Source organism: Macrobrachium rosenbergii, chromosome 9 (assembly GCF_040412425.1).
Source record: "Macrobrachium rosenbergii isolate ZJJX-2024 chromosome 9, ASM4041242v1, whole genome shotgun sequence".
In the NCBI taxonomy this organism is placed as follows: Eukaryota; Metazoa; Arthropoda; class Malacostraca; order Decapoda; family Palaemonidae; genus Macrobrachium; species Macrobrachium rosenbergii.
This window is the reverse complement of record NC_089749.1, coordinates 31,529,236-31,553,272: the sequence shown is the minus strand read 5'-3', so window position 1 is coordinate 31,553,272 and position 24,037 is coordinate 31,529,236. Positions and strand designations below refer to the sequence as shown.

Genomic DNA, 24,037 nt, shown 5'->3' with positions numbered 1-24,037 from the left:
GATGAAAGTTTTACACAAACTCAGATCATTCAAAGGTCAAGTAGCACTGGTGGCACCCAACTGGCTTGAAGAGCAGTTGGTTTCCTTTACTACTAGAGTTAAAGCTCACGCACAAACATATCCCCAACCCAAGGTTGACACAAGTAGTGCAAACTCGGACTGTGTCAGCTTCCTCAAGAATTCTGAATGCCCTAGCTTTATGGACTTCATGAAATTTGCAGCACAGAAAGACGCTAACATTGACCCTCTTAATACATTGTTCATAGAATCAGATAAGAGGGAATCTACTCTCAGACAGTATGACTCAGCAGTTAAAAAGTTAGCATTTTTTCTGAGAGAATCTGAAGCTCATGAAATGACCACGAACCTAGCGATCTCTTTCTTCAGATCACTGTTCGAGAAAGGATGGGCCACTAGTACTATTACTATAACAAAATCTGCTTTAAGAAAATTATTTTTACATGGCTTTAATATTAACTTTACAGACTCTTATTTTTCATCAATTCATAAAGCATGTGCTCGTCTTAGACCAACAACCTGTCCACACACGGTTTCCTGGTACTTAAATGACATACTTAAATTGGCATCAGACACTGATAACGATTTATGTTCATACCTGAGTCTGTTAAGGAAAACGTTATTCCTAGTAAGTCTAGCCTCAGGAGCTAGAATTTCTGAACTGTCTGCTTTTTCTAGAGAGCCCAATCATGTTGATTTCCTCCCGTCAGGTGAAGTTCTGTTGTCTCCGGACCTCAGTTTTCTAGCAAAGAATGAGGATCCACAGAATAGATGGTCTCCTTGGAAGATTATTCCCCTTCCACAGGATCTGTTTTTGTGCCCAGTCAATACTTTAAGAGCTTATTTAAATAGAACTTCTAAGAGAATTTCAGGCCCTCTTTTTGTTATGGAAAATGGAGGTAATATTTCCCTAAAGGCCATCAGGCAACAAATTCTTTATTTTATTAAACAGGCAAACCCGGAGTCAGTACCTCGGGTACATGATATTCGGGCGGTGGCCACCTCAGCTAACTATTTCCATAATATGATATTTTAATGATAAAATAAAGTTTGTTCATACTTACCTGGCAGATATATATATATAGCTGTATTCTCCGAAGTCCGACAGAATTCCAAAAACTCGCGGCACACGCAGTGGGGCCAGGTGGTTAATACCCATTCCCGCCGCTGGGAGGCGGGTATCAGGAACCATTCCCATTTTCTATTCAGATTTTCTAGTGCCACTGTCTCCTGAGGGGAGGAAGGTGGGCACTATGATTATATATATCTGCCAGGTAAGTATGAACAAACTTTATTTTATCATTAAAATATCATTTTGTTCATGCAACTTACCTGTCAGATATATATAGCTGAATCCCACCATTGGAGGTGGGAAGAGACAGAATAGGATTTAGGAAACAAATATATGTAGGCGATTGACGCCTTGGTTCCTTACTTGTTAGCATAGCTGACTTCGTGATTACAGTCACCGAAGCCTGCTTCTGCTTTACTACAGTCTCCAGCAAGGTAGTGACCTATATAGCTGGTGAGTTCTAGATGATCTGTCCACGGGGGCATGACCACAATGGGACTAGATCATAAGACCAACTTACAGCTTTCGACATGCCCTCTCCCTGGTCCTGGGAGTCCGACAGAGGTCCAGGCCTATGTTAGCATAGCTGACTTCGTGATTACTGTCACCCAAGCCTGCTTCTGCTTTACTAGAGTCTCCAGCAAGGTAGTGACCTATATAGCTGGTGAGTTCTAGATGATCTGTCCACGGGGGCGTGACCACAATGGGACTAGATCATAAGGCCATACTGTGAGGGCAAAAGGAGCAACGACCAACCACCTGACCTAGAGCGTCAACAGGTCCTGCCGAAGGGACACCAGATCGGGGGAAGCCTCCGTAACCCTCTTGCGGCTTTCGACATGCCCTCTCCCTGGTCCTGGGAGTCCGACAGAGGTCCAGGCCTAGAAGCGTTATGGGACGGATCTGACGTAAAAAAACAAAATCAAGATTAAAATATACTTCCTAACCTCTAAAGGATAGGATGAGAATCGCTCCCTGCCCGCAACACTGTGTCTGCAGAAGCGACAACAGGTCCTGCCGAAGGGACGCCAGATCGGTGGGAAGCCCCCGTAACCCTCCTGTGGCTTTCGACTTGCCCTCTCCCTGGTCCTGGGAGTCCGACAGAGGTCCAGGCCTAGAAGTGTTATGGGGCCGATCTGGAGTGCGGAAACGTATGGTCCTAGCGAATAGCAGTCTTCGTATGTCGCCTTCACTTCCCGTCCAAGTAATGTGAAGCGAACACCGAATTGCTTCGCCAGAAGGTGGTACCCAGAAGATCGCAAAGGGACATGTTCTTCTGGAAAGCCACCGAGGTTGCAATGGCTCTAACTTCGTGAGCCTTAACTTCAAAAGACTCAAGTCACTGTCTTGAACGTCGGAAAGTGCGTCTAAAATGGTGCTTCTAAAAAAGCACGCCAGTGCATTCTTAGAAAGAGGCAAATCCGGCCTCTTGACAGAGCACCACAGACTGTCCGAAGGACCTCGACTTTCCCAAGTCTTCTGCAAATAAAATTTGAGAGCCCTGACAGGACACATGACTCTTTCTGGTTCATGTCCGAGAATTTCCGTCATACCCTTAATCTCGAAGGTCCTAGGCCAAGGGGTAGACGGGTTTCGTTTTAGCAAGAACATACGGCTTAGAGAACATACTGCATTATGGCCTCTAAAACCTACATGATTATTGATAGCCTGAAGTTCACTAACTCTCTTCGCCGTAGGCAGAGCAGTTAGGAAAAAACCTTCCTTGTCACATTCTTGAGACGCCGAAGAAAGAGGCTCAAGGTATTTGACATAAAAAATTTAGGACGACATCCAGGTTCCAGGGGGCGTCCTGTAATGAGGTACCTTGACAGTCTCAAAGGATCTCAAGAGATCGTGAAGATCCTTGTTGTCGGCTGATAGTCTGAATGCAGTTAGACTCAGAGCGGGAAGTTTTGAGGTACCTTTCGAAATGGGGCTGCCTGAGCAGATCTACCAAGGGACGTCCCCATAACCTCCACAGCTCCTGACATACTTCCTCGTGAAGGGTCCACTCGGTCGGTAGAAGCTGCCGCTGTCGACCGAGAAGGTCCGCGGATATTCTCCACTCCTGCAACGAACCTCGCAAGGATCGTGATCCCCGCGCATGGGCCCAAAGCAGGATCTCCTTCGCCAGGGCGAACAGGGACCGGGAACAAGTTCCTCCTGTTTCTTGAGGAATGCCAGGGCTGTGGAGTTGTCTGAATTTACTTGTACGACTCGGCCTGACACTTGGCTCTCGAAGGATTGAAGGGCCAGCAGGATCGCCCTAATTCCTTGAGATTGATGTGCCAGGACACCTGTTACCCTCTCCAGGTGCCTGACACTTTCTCCCCTCCTAGTATTGCTCCCCATCCCTCCCTGGGAGCGTAGGGAAAACAACACCAGGTCGGGCTCTGAAGGCATAGAGAAACCCCTTCCGCCAACCTCGAGGGGTCGAGCCACTGCCTCAGGTGAATCTTGAAAACGGGAGAGATCTTCAGGGTCTCCTCTAGATTCTCCTTGTCTATTCAGTTTTCCGCCAGGAAAAACTGGAGCGGCCTGAGATGAAGTCTTCCCAGGGAAACAAACTTCTCCAGAGAGGAAATGGTCCCCAGCAAACTCGTCCATTCCCTCACCGAGCATATTTCCTTCCTTAGGAAGGATGAGACTTTTTCTAAGCATTGCTACTGACGTTCCTGGGATGGAAAAGCTTGAAAAGCCACTGAATCCATCTGAATCCCCAGATAGACGATGGACTGCGTCGGGATCAGATGGGACTTTTCTTCCTCCACTAGAAGTCCTAGGGACTTTGTCAACTCTAAATTCGCATTCAGGTCCTCCAGACACCTTGACTGTGAAGAGGCTCGGATGAGCCAATCGGCCAGGTAAAGCGAGATACGAATACCCGCCAAGTGAAGCCATCTCGCCACATTTCTCATGATAAACGTGAAGATCATGGGAGCTGTGCTTAGCCCGAAGCAAAGAGCTCTGCATTGAAACACTCGTCCCCTAGTACAAACCTCAAATACTTCCTCGACTGGGGATGTATGGGAACGTGAAAGTAAGAGTCCTGTAAGTCCAGAGCGACCATCGAATCTCCTGGTCTTAATGCTCCTAAAACAGACTGGGACATCTCCATCGTGAACTTCTCCTTCACCATGAAGCGGTTCAGTCTACTGACATCAGGACTGGACTCAATCCTCCCGACTGCTTCGGAACTAGGAACAGTCGGTTGTAGAATCCTGGGAGTCCAGCTCCAGGACTTGCTCCACAGCTCTGGCTCGAGCATTTGCTCTAATAGCTCGAAAAGGATCTGTTGCTTCTCTTGAAGGAATGAGGACGACAGATCCCTGGGCGACGTGCACAGAAGTGGTGAGTCGAGAAAGGGGATCTTGTATCCTCTCTCGATAACTTCAAGGGACCATGTCTGCCCCTCTTACTCTCCAGGCTCTCGCAAACGAAAGAAGCCTGGCTCCTACAGGTGTCTGGAGGCGCTGCAAATCACTTCCTGCCCCAAAGGTTTAGGCGGGCTCCGCCTCTGAAAAGACCTCTACCTCGGGAGAAGATCTAGAGGAAGAAGCTCCTCCACGAAAGGGCCTCTACTTCCTGGAGGTCTGGCCCGACAACGACATCAAAGGGACTGCCGGGCGTCTTGACGAGTGGGCCAAGAGGTCTTGAGTGGCCTCCTTCAAGCTGGAGGAGAGATCCTTGAACAAGGACTGGGGGGAAGAGATGGCTCAAAACGGGGAGAACAGCAAAGCCCTCTGCGACGGAGAAACTGACTTTGCAAAAGTATGACGCCTAAAGGCATCTGGTGTTCCCAGGCGGTCACCCATCCAAGTACTGACCAGACCCAACGTTGCTTAACTTCGCTGATCGCACGAGAAGCGGTGCTCAACGTGGTATGGCCGTTGGCTGGTAGGGCCATAGGCTGTAAAGTTACAGTACAAGGCCCTCTTCTTCAAGAGGCCCGTACATAAAAGAGGGAAGCCAGTTCCTCTGAGCCATCCCTGACTGCCTTGTCCATGCAGTTCAACACGCTGGACAGCTCCCCCAGGCAGATCGAGTCGGGACTCCTAATCCTGACGTCTAGAGCCCCCAAACACCAGTCCAGGAAATTGAAGACCTCCATGGTTGAAACAGTCCTTTCAAATGGTGATCCGTCTCGACATAGTCCAGGACACTTTGGCAGCCGACAGGAGGGACCTTCTAGGCGCGTCGACCAAGCTAGCGAAGTCTCCCTGGGACAACGAAGGAACTCTTGAGCCGACGTCCTCCCCGGTCTCTTACCACATACCTGCCTTGCCGCTCAGCTTGGACGGAGGCAGGGCAAAAGAAGTCTTGCCTTGGGTCTTCCTTCCTCCATCCAAGTGTTAACCTTCTTGAAGGCCTTCTTCGTCGCCAGAGACGAAGTCATCTTGACAAACCCCGGCGCTCTCCTCGTCTGGGGACGAAGCAAACAGCGAAGGAGGAGAGAGAGTGGCCGAGGGTTTGAAACTTGTCGCCAAACAAGTCCTTAAGAAAGGCCGGCTAACACCTGGTAGTCCGTGAGAGCGAGGAAGGGGGAGGCTGCTCAAGGACTGCAGGCTCCGACTCACAAGAGACTTCTCCCTCTTCAATGGGAGAAACGAAGGCCTTGCGGTCCAACACGCAGATGGGATCTCACGCTTCCCAAGAGACTTTGATTGCTCTGAAGCTTCACTGAGCAACCAAAGAGGCGCCCTCCCGAGAGTCCATCCGGCGCCCTGCACGGCAGCGAGAGGAGCGCCCTGACGAGCAGCTACAGAAGCGCCCAGGATAGCTGCTTGCGGAGCATCACGATGGCGGTCCAGCTGAGCGCCCTGCACGGCAGCAGAGAAGCGCCCTGGACGAGCAGCTACAGAAGCGCCCAGGATAGCTGCTTGCGGAGCGTCACGCTGGTGGTCCAGCCGGCGCCCTGCACGGCAGCGAGAGGAGCGCCCTGAAGAGCAGCTACAGAAGCGTCCAGGATAGCTGCCGCGGAGCGTCACGATGGCGGTCGGCCGGCGCCCTGCATGGCAGCGAGAGGAGCGCCCTGACGAAGCTACAGAAGCGCCCAGGATAGCTGCTTGCGGAACGTCATGATGGCGGTCCAGCCGGCGTCCTGCACGGCAGCGAGAGGAGCGCCCTGACGAGCAGCTACAGAAGCGCCCAGGATAGCTGCTTGCGAGCGCCACGCTGCAGCAGAGCGTCACGATGGCGATCCAGCGAGCGGTGAACACGACTGGGAGACGAAGCATGCTTGACAGAAAGGCCCCCCAGTCAATATATTGTGAAATAGGCTACCTACTTGGGAAGTCTCAACTCCCGCTTAGCCTACGAGTACTAGAATTTGGCTCGCCTCGTTAGGCAGGTAGATTTAAATCAGTCTCGGCGAGATAAAACCTATTCTCGTCGTTTTAACTAAAATTATGGTAGGTTATCTCCTCACCCTGACTAAAACTAATGTTTGATACCGACCTGAGTAAATTATGGCATCTTTAACGTTTACCGTGCTACTTTGAACTCGCGAAAGCGTTTGTTTGTTTTTTTACTAGGAGGCAGCCATTTGCTCACGTGACGTCACTCTAGTCCCGCTGCTCGGTAGACTATCTCCAAAAACAAACCTTACATTTCCTTTAATAACTCCATAAGTGTTTGATTTTGTTGTAACAACATAGTTCTGAAAACTTTATTGGACATATCCTCTTCAGCGTCCGCCTTACGAGTCCGTTTTCACGACGTGCACTTTGACTGACCCAGCGTTACTATTGTTTCTTCTTTATTATCGCTTGACTCGCTCAATCTATGCACCTTCGCAATAGATAATATTTGTTAGCCATCTTCCAGATGCAAAAAGGAGCACTATTAGTGCGAGAATGAAATCCTGAACTAATAAATTAGCAGGGTGGGAGGCAAAGTAAGCGATCATTTATCAAGCAAACCTGCCCCTACACCTCATGCATGTAAAGTGAGGATCTACGAAACTTTCGGTAGCCTCACCTTAAACTCATTCACACAACATACTCTGAAGCTAGCATAACTAGATCCAGACATCATCCAAAGAGCAATCAAAAGCAAATTCCACAAAAGCGTATGCCAATCCACAATCCAAAGACAAAAACCAAAAGTCAAATAGAATACTTAAGTGGAAAATAACGAGTTTATTGAAATCCAAAGACGGAGGTACTGAAAACAGTTGTTGACAGTACCGCGACAGAGAAAATCTGAATAGAAAATGGGAATGGTTCCTGATACCGCCTCCCAGCGGCGGGAATGGGTATTAACCACCTGGCCCCACTCGCGTGTGCCGCGAGTTTTGGAATTCTGTCGGACTTGGAGAATACAGCTATATATATATATCTGACAGGTAAGTTGCATGAACAAAATGAATTTTGATGACCTTAAAAAATATACGGGCTGGAAATCACCAACAGTATTTAAACGCCACTATCTTAAGTCCCTAGAGGCTCTTAAATATTCCACAGTAGCTGCAGGAAGTATTGTTCCTCCTGGTCCAGCTCAAGAGTAGTTTTTGTATATTCTTTGTCCTTTTGGTTTGTAATCATCGTTTACGTATTGTTATATTCTCTAGCCTACCTGCCTCGCCTGCTTGCCCTGCTTCTAGCCTTAGGTCAGATCTGCTTCACAGCCTGACTCCTACACGTACCGCAGATACCCTGCTTTTATTCATATCTTGTTAGCCTTAAGTGTCTTGGTTTTGGTTAATTTTATAATTTTAGACTGTGTGCCTCATAGTTTTGAAATTGTTGTTGATCTTATAACTTGAGAGTATTAAATCACGGTAAAGTTTTCTCTTAGTTTTATTTAGCTCCATTAAAGTAATCTTTGAGGCGTACCACCAAGCTCTTGTATGGCTGATTCTCTGTTCTGATTTCACTGGGTGACACAGGTCGAGCCCAGAAAGGGATTTTGACAAAGGAAAATCTATTTCTGGGGGAAGACCTGTGTCACCCAGTGACCCATCCTTGCACTTCCTCTCCCACCCGGGTGGTATACCAAGCTTGGTGGGTGCTAATATTGGGATGACGTGGCGGTCGCGTGATGACGCCTAGTGGGTGAGCGGAGAGGCTATCCTTAGTACGGCACACCCAAATTTGGGACTTTGAGAAGAGAGAGGTCTATTGGATGAAGACCTGTGATAGTGGAGTCCACTCACCCCTAGTGCATACCGACACCGTTATGGTGAGCGATCCGGGGGTAGTAACCCCGGCATTATGGATAGCTTTTTTCTCTGGTGTATTTAGCAATAGTTATACCTAGAAATGAGTGCTATTGGAACCATTTCACTGGGTGACACAGGTCGAGCCCAGAAATAGATTTTTCCTTTGTCAAAATCCCTTTATTAGGACAAAAAGAGTTCTTTGCTAATGAAAAATTATTTATATGAAAATGGTAAAATGAAAATTACTGTTGCATAGCAAGGGTTATACAGTACATTATACTTAATCAATATGAATTTGTGTAAGTTGGTTGTAATGTAAATGCTGATTTTGAACACAAGTTGTATTGTAATAAAGGTTATGTAATTCTCTCTTTGCAGATGTTATGTTTTTGACAAGTGAATCACAGTGTATAGTTGATCATGTTGTTTGCACACGATCTCTCAGCCCTGCAGCCCCCATGCCAGTTATTGGCTTGGTTATCACTACATTTAATGTTTTGTATGTACTGCTAGCATCTGGTGTCATAATAACGTATGCACATCCGCCAGCATTCTTTCCACAGTCTTTGGATATAGAGGCACCAGAGATGAGCAGTACAGTTTCACCCCTCAAAAAGGTAGGATTTCTTACATTCATGGTTAAGTGCACAATTATAGTTTGAGTTTTCCCAGAATACTTTTATCTTTGGATTCAAAGAAGACAGCGAAGTTTATCATTTAAATTTCAACAAAATCTGTAAGAGTTGAAAAAAGTAAGTTCATGTGACCCTTACAATTATTGCTGTTTATAATTTTTTTTTTTTTTTTTTTTTTTTAAGGTTCTTCCACAATCTTTGATCTGTAAATGTTAGATCAAAGATATTTTACTCTTAACCCTTATGCTGCGAGCCTGTTTTTGCCACTAGTGATGAGAGCGGTGTCCTGCTAATCATGTAACTGACTAATTTTCTCCCTTTTATATTTGTACTTCGATCCTTTGTTATTTTCATTACTGTTATGATATTACGTACGTATGTTGTTATTATGTTTTATTATAGAAGAGTGATAAAACATGCAAATAAAATGTAGGTAATTATTCAGATACTGAATTACATAGCTTTTATTGGTGGTTCGTTTCAGTGTAATACCTCTCAAAACATGGAGTAAAGTAATGCCATTTTCATTATTCAGTATGAAAATCTTTATTATAAACTTTGAATGCTTGCTTTTGGTGAAAAATTTCATCTGGAAAAAGCTTACAAAAAAAATCAAAATTAGACTTGGCATTTTGTAAGAAATGAGAATTTATTATCTCCAGTGAAGCACCGATTTTTTACGAGCTGAATGCGTATGCAATGGTCTTCCATTTTATCACACTTTCTTTGTTTACTCAAACCACATCTGGTGCTTGACAAAAATGGTTCCTCCTCTGTCATTTCCTCTGATTCTTGATCATCTCTCATAAAACCTGAAGTAAAAAATGATCTAAGGTAGCTTTTGTATATATCTACATTATAATAAACATAACCATATTCACTGCTGTCATATCATAACTCAGATAGTTTAGGTCTACTACTATCATTGTCATTTCTGAATAAAAGTCTCTGTACTACTACATCATTAAGAGAAACCTCCTTCCTCTTTAGCATTTTGATGGTTACTGAGATTATCCTGTAAGTTGGAAATCAAATGTTGCCATTGTCACTAGAATATAGACAAAAGCTCCTTAAAAGGATGAGGGAAATGCGCCATCTATTACGAACTGCCTAATTAGAACCAGAAGTATTATGACTGAGGAGATCAGTCCCACTTCATGGATGAGACCTTTTTTTTTTATGACTGAGGTCAGTCCTGCGCAGCGAAAGGGTTAAATGCACATAAAGTAAACACTAGTTTTTGTGTTAGTCATTTTCAGAATGTGAAAAATATTTGACTGCTCATCTTGTATCTGGTATCAGGCAGGTAAAATTGTTGACATCCATATCTTGGTCTTAAAAATTACTTTACAGAAATGATTTGCCAGGTTGTTTATGATAAAATGGAATCTCATACCATAAAATCAAAGGCTGTTGACTGCAAGGTTAAGAGTTCAGGATCCATTGCAACCTAGTCTAAAAATTATTTTTTTTTCTGTGTGCATTTAGACATTTGTTCTATAATTATTTATCATAAGTTGGGCTTGGCCTTACCATAGGGATATTTTTAAACTGATCTGTTGCACTTATTTATGGTTCAGGTTAAATGCAGGAGTGAAATCATCCTTTTTCTCTCAGGTAAAGTTCAACTTTACTGTAGCTGCCCCAGATTAAATTGGTTATAGATGCCTTTTAATTTGTCATTCCCCTAACAGCACACAGAGACATGAGTTAATTACATGATCCTGAAATTCAGTAATAATAATGAACCCATGTGAAAGTATAACTCAAAAGATAGATGTCACCCGTTTGCAACTGTTGCTTTATTCTTCAAAAGCAACCATGATTGTTTCATCAGAATGACTTATCTTTTTTAGACTTGTATTGATTCCTGTATTGATTCCTGTATAGAACTAAATATTACACAAAACAAAAATGGATGTCACAACAGTTGCAATGAATTCATGTGAAGGAAGAGATTGACATTCTTGCAAATGGCTAAGCTGGTCATGGTATTGCTACATTTTTGATGAAAGGTAGTCAAAGTCTTTTCCTATATTTATTTTTTTAGATATCAATGAAATATCTTCAAGAGTATATCACAGATCTCATACAATACTGTAATGATTATTGTTTTAAAATCGCAGTATCATCCAGTGCGCTTCTTTCAAGATTATTTTCATACTACCCTTGAGTGACCTTTACAAGGGAAGATTCCTTTTCACCAGTTGTGTTAAGTAGCCATGCACTTTACAGCTAAAAAATTTTTCACCATTACTAGGGTGAATTACTAGGTCCATATGGCAGATGTGGAAGTGACAAAGAGTATGTTGTCAGGATACTAGAAAATATAAGATGAGGGATTGATTGGCTATTTGATGGGAGGTCGGGTGTGGGATAGGAGTAGTCAGCTAGAAAAGTATTACGTAAGGATGTAAGCAGGATGCTGACCAGGTTTAAGACCCAAGAAGAAGGGTATCGAGAAAGGCTGACCTGATAGGACAAGGACAATATGCAAAAAAAAGAAAGGAAAAGAAAACCTGTTCATGTCTAACCTTTAATAGGGGAAATCTGACATTAAAGCAATGATGTGTATGATTATGGTGTTTTAGAAGAACTTTTGATTGTTACAGGTCTTTGTCTTCAGAGTAAAGTTGTAAGAATCCTTAAGTTCTTATTCCAATGATCATTCAGTTTATGTCTTGCCAAAAAGTTTTCCTACTCGATACTATAGCTGCAGCAGTCGGAATTGAGGCGTCCAGGGGTAAAGGGGCGACATTGCCAAATCAACAAGTTTGAGTTAGTCCTAGAAAATTATAGAGAAATCCATTTTCTATGATTTCCACATACTGGCCAAGCAATATCGACCCTTAAAACCATTGAACAGAGGGGGTGGCAGTCCACAGGTTTTCACATGTATTTCTTGGTTTCATGTTCTCCCTCTGGGAAGTAAAGGGCGAACATAGCCATGGTACGCAAGCCAATGAGAGCTCCCTTTCATCCAGCCGTGTTTATAGTTTCGCACTCAACCAACCACAGCCCACGTAGCGCACCAGGACGTTAGTATTAAATGACCGACAATAATCTATGAACCATTTACATTGGGAACCGAGGGAAAAATACTTTAAATGTGTGGTATGTTAAAATTGCTAATCTATAAAGACTAAAAAAAAATTTGTTTTTGGGTTTACAGTGAAATGGCTGATAGTGTATTTATGGTGAACAAAGAAGTTTTTAAAAATGTAAAAAAAATTTGGGTTTTTCTATTTTCATAACTTTTGCATACTGGGGTATGCAAATTTTGATGTTTTATTTTTTTTTTCCAACACACCATTATTGTTTTTTCGTTTTTTCATACATGGCTAGGCAAGACGAGTAAAATTCATATAAACATGGATGTAGTAAGTCAAAAGAAATGTCCGGTATCGATAGTTCAACTTGATTGCATTTTACTCAAAATCAGGTTTTGGCGATGTCGCCCCTTTAACTCCAGACATCTCAATTAGGGAATATGTAGCATTTTAGAAGGACCAATTTCATCTTTTTTAACAGGTAAGGTTTTAGGTGCTGGTCCATGATCACTGATTTTTAAACCAAGAGTAAGACACCAGGTAGATGGAAACACCAGTATTTGGTAACACATGTGACCCCTGATGGTACTTGTCCATATACACAGATAAAGTAAGTTACCAGTCAATAGAGAATGCTTAACATCTGGAGACACTTTTTCATGCCCCACTGGAAATTGATCCTTGAGAAGGAAGGTGTGTGACATCAGGTTTTGCTACTGCTGAATATGAAAATCAGTGATGTTTCTTTGTGTTTGATGAGTCATTGATGTTGCCTGTCTTCTTATTTATGATGGGGACCCATTGAGCATTAGGTTGTGAACAATTATATGCAGGTAGTGTCTTGACTTTCAGGGTGACTACAGGTGTCTCATACATGTATCGTGACTGATCAACTTAGAGTAGTTTTCCAGATAAATTTGTAGCTGTTTTCTGTTACCATGTTAAAATGCCTTACCTTTACCAAATTTACTAATTTTGTTTTTATATTATAATGTATTCTAACCCTTAAACGCCTATTGACATATCATACGTCGACTAAAATTGTCTGTTGGTGTGCGAGTGGACGCATCGCACGTCGACTACAAAAAATTTCAACCTTCGGTCAACTTTGACTCGACCGAAATGGTCGAAAAACGCAATTGTAAGCTAAAACTCTTACATTCTAGTAATATTCAATCATGTACCTTCATTTTGCAACAAATTGGAAGTCTCAAGCACAATATTTCGATTTATGGTGAATTTTTGAAAAAACTTTATTCTTATGCACGGGCGGTAACTCAGCCGAAAATTTCATAAATTCTTTCGTCATTTTGTCGTAATTTTTGCAGTTCTATATTAGCCGTTAAATAAAGTTTTATATATGAAAATGTGCGCAATTTCATGTACAATACAGCAAAATACTACCCATGGTTGTAGCTTTTATCAGTTTGGAAATATTTTCATATAAACCACGATAACTGCCAAAATTTCAACCTTCAGTCAACTTTGACGCAATTTTAAGCTAAAACTCTTACGATCTAGTAATATTCAATCATTTACCTTCATTTTGCAACCAATTGGAAGTCTCTAGCACAATATTTCGATTTATGGTGAATTTCTGAAAAAAACTTTTTCTTACGTCCGCGCCAGAAATTCTTTCGTCACGTTGTCGTAATGTTTGCACTGTTTTATATTAGTCGTTACATAAAGTTTTATATATGGAAATGTGCGCAATTTCATGTAGAATACAACAGAAAATAACTCATGGTTGTAGCTTTTATCAGTTTTGAAATATTTTCATATAAATCACGATAACTGCCAAAATTTCAAGCTTTGGTCAACTTTAACTCGACCGAAATGGTAAAAAAATGCAATTATAAGCTAAAACTCTTACATTCTAGTAATATTCAATCATGTACCTTCATTTTGCAACAAACGGGAAGTCTCTAGCACAATATTTCAATTTATGGTGAATTTCTGAAAAATAAAAATTTTTTTTCCTTATGTCTGCGCGCGTTAACTCGGCCGAACATCTCAGAAATTCTTTCGTCATGTTGTCGTAATGTTTGCATCGTTTTACATTAGTCGTTACATAAACTTTTATATATGAAAATGTGCGCAATTTCATGTAGAATACAACAGGAAATAGCTCATGGCTGTAGCTTTTATCAGTTTTGAAATATTTTCACATAAATCACGATAACTGCCAAAATTTCAACCTTCGGTCAACTTTAACTCGACCAAAATGGTCAAAAAACGCAATTATAAGCTAAAACTCTTCCATTCTAGTAATATTCAATCGTTTAACTTCATTTTGCAATAAATTGGAAGTCTCTAGCACAATATTTCGATTTATGGTGAATTTAAAAAAAAAACATTTTCCTTACGTCTGCGCGGTAACTCGGCCGAACATCTCAGAAATTCTTTTGTCTCGTCGTAATATTTGCACCACTTTATATTAGTCGTTACATAAAGTTTTATATATGAAAATGTGTGCAATTTCATGTACAATACAACAAAAAATAACTCATGGTTTTAGCTTTTATCGGTTTTGAAATATTTCCATATAAATCACGATAAATAGAAAAAATTCGACTTTCGGTCAACTTTAACTCGACCGAAATGGTCGAAGACTGCAATTGTAAGCTAAAACACTTACAGTCTAGTAATATTCAATCAATAAGCTTCATTTTTCAACAAACGGGAAGTCTCTAGCACAATATTTCGATTTATGTTGAATTTAAAAAAAAAAACATTTTTTTACGTCCGCGCGTTATGAATTCATGCATCATTTTGTGATAATATTTTCTCTGTGTTGCTTTGATCGTTTTAAAATTTGTTATATACCAAAATCATCGCAAGTTAGTGTACAATACAACTAAAAAAAATTAACTCATTAGCTTTAACCGTTTTGCTTACAGCGCGATTTGTATACAATTATATACGAGTTTGTTTTTTTCGCTGTCATATATTCCAATATTTATATATGATAATGATATTTTTTTTCATTTCTGATGGTTGCATACTAAACTTCAGGCAATGACAAAAAAATGAGCCAAAAATGAACTCTTAATCTTAAAAACTAAGCGTGCTGTGATTTTTTGAAAAACTTTTTCCGCTTCGGCGCTTAACTCACCGAACGCCGCGGCATACGGGAGACGTTTTTGTAAATAGGGCTTCGGCGTTAAAGGGCTAACAAAACCATCAAGTTACAGTACTAGATTCTCACAGGGCTCATTTGAAGGATTTTTTCTCAGATGAGAATTGAAAATGGAACAAGGTAAAGTTAAGGAAGCAACTTAGCTAGTGCTGTGAGGACACTTCAGAGAACCATTAGTGACATCCAAGAGTGTCATGAGCAAGGCATACAGTACTTCAAAAAGTATCTAAGGGGCTTTCTTTTTAATGTGTTTCTTACATTTGCTGTAACCAGTTTTACAGAATAGGGTAGAATGGGATAAAAGATTGACATGAGGTATCCACTGTGAGCTCTCAATCTTTACTTTATTGTTGTTAGGTCACAATAGACTTAAGATAGCTTGTTTTAATATCTGAAATCATAGGCATATTAATGATTTGCACTTCTTGTACAGCCTTGCTCGTTAGTCGTGCAACATTATTCTTTTTGTATCATCCAAAATCTTAGACTTAAAGTAACAATTGGCAAGTAATGTTAAATTTCCCTTTTTTTCCAGAGTCATATATATCAGTAAGTTTGTTAATTCACAGCTAACACTATTTTCCTTTTGGGCATATAAACATGATCTCTTTTACACACTGGTATAATTCATAATCTTTGTGACATGAATTAATTCTTTTTTACATTGCTTAAATCAAAGCAGTGTGATAAGGTTGGCAGCCTCGTCAATGCCAGCTGGCTTATGTTACTCGAATTGGTCTTCGTAACTACCTCTATAACATATAACACTAGACCTAACAAGCTCAGCAGTCGCAACAAAATTTTCAAAAAAGGAATATAAATTACAAAAAATTATTTTTTTGAGTTTTGATGTTTTTGGCTACGTTCAAACTGCCTGTAGGTCGTAAAATGATTTTTAGGCCTACCGAAAATATGTAATGTTCGACTTCTGAGATGTAATCTTGTTTACTAAAAGATTTATTTTAGGGTTTACCTGTTCTTTGAAAAATAAAAGATGATTTTGATTTAGATTATATTGAGACAATAGCTATAAATCAAAATATTTATTACTATTAACACTAAGCCTTACGTAACACTTTTTTTTTTTTAACTAAGAATGTTTTCTTGAAAATCGTGCTTGCTTTTGGTGTATAATCGACTCATTCATAAGGTAACTTGAAGTGCAAGACTATGTAGATAACTTAATATGCTTTCCAGCCAGAAATTGTTGATATAAAAATATGAATGCTAAGTGTGATGAATTTTTAGCAAGTAACAAAAACTAAGACATTGTCTCTGTTCATTGTAGACCCACGTTCTAGGTGGTGGTTCATGTTGTCACCACTCGAATGGTCGCATTACACAGGCCCCTCCCACCCGCTGATAACAGTGGATGTGTTTTAGCTACAGTAATACTTTCGTATTTATTATATTTTTTTCAGCATTAAGGGTTAAAAATAATCAAGTACATAGGATTATTTAAAATTTTATGGTTGAAATGCCAGCAATATTAATGTTAAGAAAACTTTTTTTTTTATTTGTTTTTATTATTTCAAAACTTGAACCTAAGTTTGATGAGGACTTTTTATCAAATGCATCAGCAATGAGTAAATGAAAGTTTTGAAAATGTTTCATAACTGTTTTTCTGAAATTTGGCTTCATGTGGTATTTTCGTACAGTTTTGAAATATATGGTAGATTTTACTGTTATGAAATATGCTTTGGCCTTATTTTATAAAGTAAATGTGTTTCCGGATTCAAATAAGAGATAATTATAGAGCATGTTAGTTTCCAGTTCAGGAATTTTGAACAAAATTCTATGCAGTCATGTAGCATCAGCATGCGAGCATGGCTGTACTAGAAGCTGTCTGATATAGTAAAAAGTGTAAATTACTATTTATAGATATTCAGGGTTTATAATTAATCCATTAACCTTGTGCTGATCTATTATATTTTAAGAAAGCCAGTCATTTAGGAGAATGAATATGGTTTAAAGATTTTTTCGTCCTCTTGACAGGTTCATACTGAGTCATTTGAGGATCACATTCGTAACGTTTTACATCGATTGTCTTCACAACCAATCCTTGCATCAGGGTCAAATGCAGCAGTAACTGCCCATGAATACTTGAACTTGATAAATCGTGTTATGCAGACTTTGAGACTTAATTATCTTAAGCCTCAGAATGCTGCAAGGGATGATATACAAAAGAGGTCAGTACAGTGTTATACATAATGCATAATGCAACTCAGTAGAAAAAAAATTTGAAAATATTTACTGCTGACATTCTAGCTTGATTATGGTCTTGGATAGGGAAACCTTTTATTCCACAGCTCTCTTTTTTATTGAGTTTTAAAATGCGAATTATTAATTTTAGGCATATTAAAGTTCTATTATTTATTTCAGAGCTGAAGTGCTGATTGAGCAGAAACAAAGGCTTCAAGCTGAAATAGCCACATTGCAGCTGTCCAAAAAAGAATTAACTGCCAGAGCTCATGAGCTGGCTGAGAGATATGAGGAGGCAAATGATAGAAAAAGTCAGTTGATCAGCAGGTGTGTAATCTAGTAACGACACTTAATTCTCATCTTAATCTTGTACTTTCAATTAGTACTAATTGATTACTGTACTGTATTAGTTCAGCTGCACAGTTGGGTCAGATATTTTCACTTATAGAACCATGATTTTTCTAAAGGACAATACTGTTGTTGACCACAGCAAGCATTTGTCCTTGTTGAAGAAAAATCCTGAATTGGGCCAATTGCAAATTGCCAAAAATCTTATAAATATTATGAATTGTAGTTTTTCATTTTTGTAGTGATGATAGAGAAAGAGAAAGGTAATAGACAGGAGAGGTTATTCAACAAAGAACGTATTTTATATGTAAATATATATTTTGTATTTGAGAATTTTGCATAGTATTTATGGGTAAGATTGGCTTAATTTAGAGGGACCATGCAATGCTGGATCCCTGCTCATGTGTAGACAGTAAGGGAAATGAAGATGCTAGTAAAGCCACCAACATTACAGTCACTAAGACCATTCCTGTCAGTGATTGCCTTTCATTAAATTGTTTTGATGTTGTAGAGTTAATGGATAGGAATATGTTAGTTGTCAAGTGCTCAGATTCAAGTACTACACTTTAATTGGATGATTATAATTGGCTGGATTTTCTCAAATTTTACTTTTTTTATACCCTTCATAATGGCCAGAAGAATCACTTCATATTTGTTGCAGTCCATTTTAGCAGAGGTAAATGTCTGCGAGATACAAAGACGATCAGTCCAATCAGATTAATTAGGCATTAATGGATGAGCACTACGAGTTAAGTGGTGATATTAGTCTGGTTAAACTACCAAAAGATAATAGTTGATCCCTTGGGAAGTGTGTTCATGGTACCTGCTCTTTTAATATTCTATCCACACTATTCTGGATGCAGATGCTAGATAGGTGATTAGTTGGGCGTTTTTGCCATGTATTAATTCATTTACAGTTATATAGTATTAACTATATCTAAGTTTTATTGGAGAGATAGTTATGTGAGTAAAAATGTAAGCATTGGTCCTTTTAACATTTTGCAGCAGTTTGTTATCGTTTATTCTTGATTAAGTACAAGAATAACTAGATGTCTCTCTTTTTCTCTAATCACTTATGCAATAGACTGTGATACCCAGGACAATTTTGATTTTCTCATTTGTAGTTGTATTTATCAGCCAACTTTAGGAGTTAAAGGTATTATAACAAATGTCATTTTTGAAGGTATTATAACAAATTTCAGCATATGTTATGCAGTTAGTGTTAATGCTTACATAATGGACTACTATTTATCTTTTCAAGATTTGAGCGAGTAGTGACACAGATAATGAGGGGGTTACCAGGCCTCTCTACAGCAGAGAAAAATATGATGCAAGAGTTGGAAGGAATGCAAAAACACACTTCAACATTATCAAATCAACTAACATTAATAGAAGAAAAGGCTAAATTTCAGACAAGTCAGGTAAATCTATTATTGTTGTTATTTTAATCACCATGAATATTATCAGCTTTGTTGTTATTCCAGTGCTAATGTCATTTGATTGTGTAATTTATCACATAAATTGGATTTTCTTCTGATATACACAATTGTTATCATAGTTACTGCATTATAAGCTGTTGTGTATTTAGGCTTTATTTTTTGGAGCGTGTGTGTTTTGGGCATTTTTTTTTACCAAATCTAAATTGATAATAATAATAATAATAATAATAATAATAATAATAATAATAATAATAAATTTATTTCAGCTTAAGGCCATATACATGGAATATACAAAGTAGAGACAATAACATACAATCTAGATACATGAGATGAAAAATGATAAATCGGCAATATCCACACAGTTGCTGAAGAAGTATAAAAAATAGTATTCATGATAATGGTAGTGACAGTAATAATATTGAGAATAGTAGTAAATAAAAACATAAAAAATTATAACAATTAAAAAACAGATTGAATACAATAAATTTCTAGCAAGGAACCTCAGGTGGTTACAGAAGTTGGGTCCAGAAGGCTAAATATGAAAATTGGAAATAGCAAAACTCTACAATGACATTAATCACAGTAATAATAAAAAAATACCAATAATAACAAAAGCATAGAAATAATAATAATAATAATAATTAATAATAATAATAATTAATAATAAAGACAAATTCTGCAGATGACACCTCATAATTGCAAAAATAGAGAATATGTCATTTAAGGAACAAATGCCTTATTATCCCATCTTGCCCACAATTTAGATCTTCTTGCCTCACTGCTTACAATGCTTTGTATGAGTGAATTGCTGTTGTTTTTCAATCGGGCGATCAGACTGGACATTGCTCGCCCAACAATGATTTTTAAATTATCCAGACAGTTTTCTATGAACATCTGCTTGGGGGAGTGATAGCGAGGATTGTTTGTCAGGTGTCTCAGAATGTCATTGTGAACAACAGTGATATGTCTCATGGTCTCTTGGGTACAGTTTTCCCAAAGGGAACACCCATATATACCGTAGCAGTACGAGTGGAAGAGCAGCATTTTCATGTCTCAGTGACGGCAAACCTCCTTGCAGTCATGTTGCCAGTTGCACGTAGTTTATGACACCTCTGTTCTATGCCTGCTGTATCTTTTAGGTCATCCGTGATAATGTGGCCCAAATACGGAAATTCATGCACGAATTCCAGACAATGATTCCTGAGGAAAATTCGTAGTTCTGCAGTATGCTTAAGTGATCTTGGGAGCAGTGGCATACACTAGATCTTGGTTTCGTTGTATAGGATATCAAATTCCTCTGCATGTTGGCGGCAAGTGTTGATGGGTCACTGGAGACCCTGTACCAATGGGGAAATCAGAACCATATCATCAGCGTAACAGAGGTTATTTATTGTTGTTTCGTTGATAGTGCATCTGATTGGGAGTGAGTACAGTTTGACATTCAGGGCATCTGTGTAAGTATTAAACAGGTATGGAGAGAGAATGCCCCCTTGCCAGAGCCTGTTTAGGGAGCCAAAGGTGTATGACAATACGTTACCCCATTTGACACAGAATTGCTGTGTGGAGAACCAACAACATGAAATGCCAAATAAACATAGAGGTATGCCTTGTTTGTGCAGTTTCAGGAAGAGCTTCAGCAATTCTTTCAGGATGTAGATGCAGGTGTCGGGTGAGTGGTTTGCTTTAAAGCTGAACTGGTTGTTAGTAGTGTGTAGAAAGGGGAGAAGTCTCATTAGAAGAACGGACTCAAGTATCAACACAGTTGTAGTAATTTTAATCAGGTGATAATTGCCAGGGTCAGCTGCATCCTTTAGCTTGCTTATTTATTAACAGTATTAAGTGAACTAAGAGTAGGGAGTCTGGAAGAAACTGGTGAATTATGCACCCACTGAATAGACAGCTAGCAGAATGTAAATTATCAGATGGTAGAATTTGAAAGGTTCAGCAGGTAGACCATTGCAGCCGGGCATTTTATTATTAGGTAGGTTGTTTATGGCATCGCTGATGTTACCTGCTGTAATACGATCGGTGAAATGAAACAATGTTATCAGTAAGGAGGTTATCTACATCCCTTCGGGAGTCTTGATCATTTATGCAATTTAGGATAGAGCTGAACTGATTGCCCCACATTCTTGCGATAGCATCTTCACCGACGGCTTCTTCTACTCTCTCTGGTAGCTTTTTAGTTTTGGGATTTAGGGACTGAATGTCTTTCCAAAGACGAGGGCAATTGCCAGATTTTAATTTTCTAGACGTTGCATCAGCTCTTACTTGCTTTTCATTCAGTCTGCAGTGCTTAAGGGCAAGCTTGAACTATGCTCTTGCCTGTTTCATTAGCAGTGCAGTGTCCTTCCCTTGGGCTACCATTTTGCCTCCACAGTAAAAACATAGCTCGTGAATGTGTATACAGATATTTAAACAAGTCATTCCATCTAGGTATATTACAAGAGTTGCCTTGACGAGATCTAAAGGTATCCCTGCCAGAGGCAAGCATACGGAAATTACATTCGAATAGAATTCTTTCAGATCTCTCCTGTGGTCATTTCTACATTTTTTGGTTAGTGCACAGTAAAGTGTGTGCCAGTTGAACTGTTGACCGCAGCCTGGTTTCTGTGGTTTCCCTAAAGGATCTGGTTTTCTGCTGGTTTTTAAAATCCCAGTTAACCCTTAAACGCCTACTGGATGTATCATACGTCGACTAAAATTGTCTGTTGGGTGCCAAGTGGACGTACCGTACGTCGACTACAAAAAATTTCAACCTTAGGTCAACTTTGACTCGACCGAAATGGTCGAAAAACGCAATTGTAAGCTAAAACTCTAACATTCTAGTAATATTCAATCATGTACCTTCATTTTGCAACAAATTGGAAGTCTCTAGCACAATATTTCGATTTATGGTGAATTTTTTAAAAACTTTTTCTTACGGTCAGCTGTAACTCGGCCGAAAATTTCAGAAATTCTTTTGTCATTTTGTCGTAATTTTTGCACTGTTCTATATTAGCCGTTACATAAAGTTTTATATATGAAAATGTGCAATTTCATGTACAATACAACAGAAAATAACTCATGGTTGTAGCTTTTATCAGTTTTGAAATATTTTCATATAAATCACGATAACTGCCAAAATTTCAAGCTTCGGTCAAATTTGACTCGACCGAAATGGTAAAAAAATGCAATTGTAAGCTAAAACTCTTACATTCTAGTAATATTCAATCATTTACCTTCATTTTGCAACCAATTGGAAGTCTCTAGCACAATATTTCGATTTATGGTGAATTTTTTAAAAACTTTTTTCCTTACGTCCGCGCCAGAAATTCTTTTCATCACGTTGTCGTAATGTTTGCACTGTTTTATATTAGTCGTTACGTAAAGTTTTATATATGGAAATGTGCGCAATTTCATGTAGAATACAACGGAAAATAACTCATGGTTGTAGCTTTTATCAGTTTTGAAATATTTTCATATAAATCATGATAACTGCCAAAATTTCAAGCTTCGTCAACTTTAACTCGACCGAAATGGTAAAAAACGCAATTATAAGCTAAAACTCTTACATTCTAGTAATATTCAATCATGTACCTTCATTTTGCAACAAACTGGAAGTCTCTAGCACAATATTTCGATTTATGGTGAATTTTTGAAAAAAAAACTTTTTCCTTATGTTCGCGCTACGTAACTCGCTGAACATCTCAGAAATTCTTTCGTCACGTTGTCGTAATGTTTGCATTGTTTTACATTAGTCGTTACATAAACTTTTATATATGAAAATGTGTGCAATTTCATGTAGAATACAACAGTAGATAGCTCATGGTTGTAGCTTTTATCAGTTTTGAAATATTTTCACATAAATCACGATAACTGCCAAAATTTCAACCTTCGGTCAACTTTAACTCGACCGAAATGGTAAAAAAACGCAGTTGTAAGCTAAAACTCTTACATTCTAGTAATATTCAATCGTTTACCTCCATTTTGCAATAAATTGGAAGTCTCTAGCACAATATTTCGATTTATGGTGAGTTTTTGGAAAAAACATTTTCCTTACGTCTGCGCAGTAACTCTGCCGAACATCTCAGAAATTCTTTCGTCTCGTTGTCGTAATATTTGCACCGTTTTATATTAGTCGTTACATAAAGTTTTATATATGAAAATGTGTGCAATTTCATGTACAATACAACAGAAAATAACTCATGGTTGTAGCTTGTATCAGTTTTGAAATATTTTCATATAAATCACGATAAATAGAAAAAATTCGACTTTCGGTCAACTTTAACTTGACCAAAATGGTCGAAAACTGCAATTGTAAGCTAAAACACTTACAGTCTAGTAATATTCAATCAATTAGCTTCATTTTTCAACAAACGGGAAGTCTCTAGCACAATATTTCGATTTATGGTGAATTTTTGAAAAAAAAAACATTTTTTTACGTCCGCCCGTTACGAATTCATGCATCATTTTGTGATAATATTTTCTCTGTTGCTTTGATCATTTTACAATGTGTTATATACCAAAATCATCGCAATTTAGTGTACAATACAACTAAAAAAAATTAACTCATTAGCTTTAACCGTTGTGCTTACAGTGCGATATGTATACAATTATATGAGTTTTTTTTTTCACTGTCATATATTCCAATATTTATATATGATAATGATATTTTTTTTCATTTCTGATGGTTGCATACTAAACTTCAGGCAATGACAAAAAAAAGGAGCCAAAAATGAACTCTTAATCTTAAAAACTAAGCGTGCTGTGAGTTTTTGAAAAAAAATGTTTTCCGCTTCAGCGCTAACTCACTGAACGCCGCCGGCATACGAGAGACGTTTTTGTAAATAGAGGCTCGGCGTTTAAGGGTTAACAACTTGAGCGCGATCAGTTAGGGGGTTCGCAGCAGGGAGGGATGGGGTACTGAATGACACCTGTAAGGGGATATGGTCATAGCCCTTTGCAAGATCATAGCGAATGTTGCAGGTTA

General features: G+C 39.1%; 1 protein-coding gene, 1 long non-coding RNA gene and 1 pseudogene across 3 annotated transcripts in view; 1 reads left to right on the top strand and 2 right to left on the bottom strand.

The window, feature by feature from the left end:
• Positions 1–24,037, bottom strand: part of LOC136841675 (uncharacterized) — a 234,627-nt gene that overhangs the window by 17,614 nt on the left and 192,976 nt on the right. The gene's annotated exons all lie outside the window — the stretch shown is intronic.
• The window catches only part of mbo (Nuclear pore complex protein Nup88), a 200,035-nt gene that overhangs the window by 131,918 nt on the left and 44,080 nt on the right, over positions 1–24,037 (top strand). For both annotated transcript variants that reach the window (XR_010854060.1, XM_067108865.1), the window contains exons 9-12: positions 8,631–8,869; positions 17,072–17,265; positions 17,459–17,605; positions 18,888–19,047. Coding sequence is in view for 1 of the 2 variants with exons in the window: in XM_067108865.1 (XP_066964966.1) it covers positions 8,631–8,869; positions 17,072–17,265; positions 17,459–17,605; positions 18,888–19,047 (740 nt within the window). In the remaining variant the exon portion in view is untranslated. The remainder of the gene's footprint in view (positions 1–8,630; positions 8,870–17,071; positions 17,266–17,458; positions 17,606–18,887; positions 19,048–24,037) is intronic.
• LOC136842197 (5S ribosomal RNA) lies at positions 4,869–4,985 on the bottom strand (annotated as a pseudogene).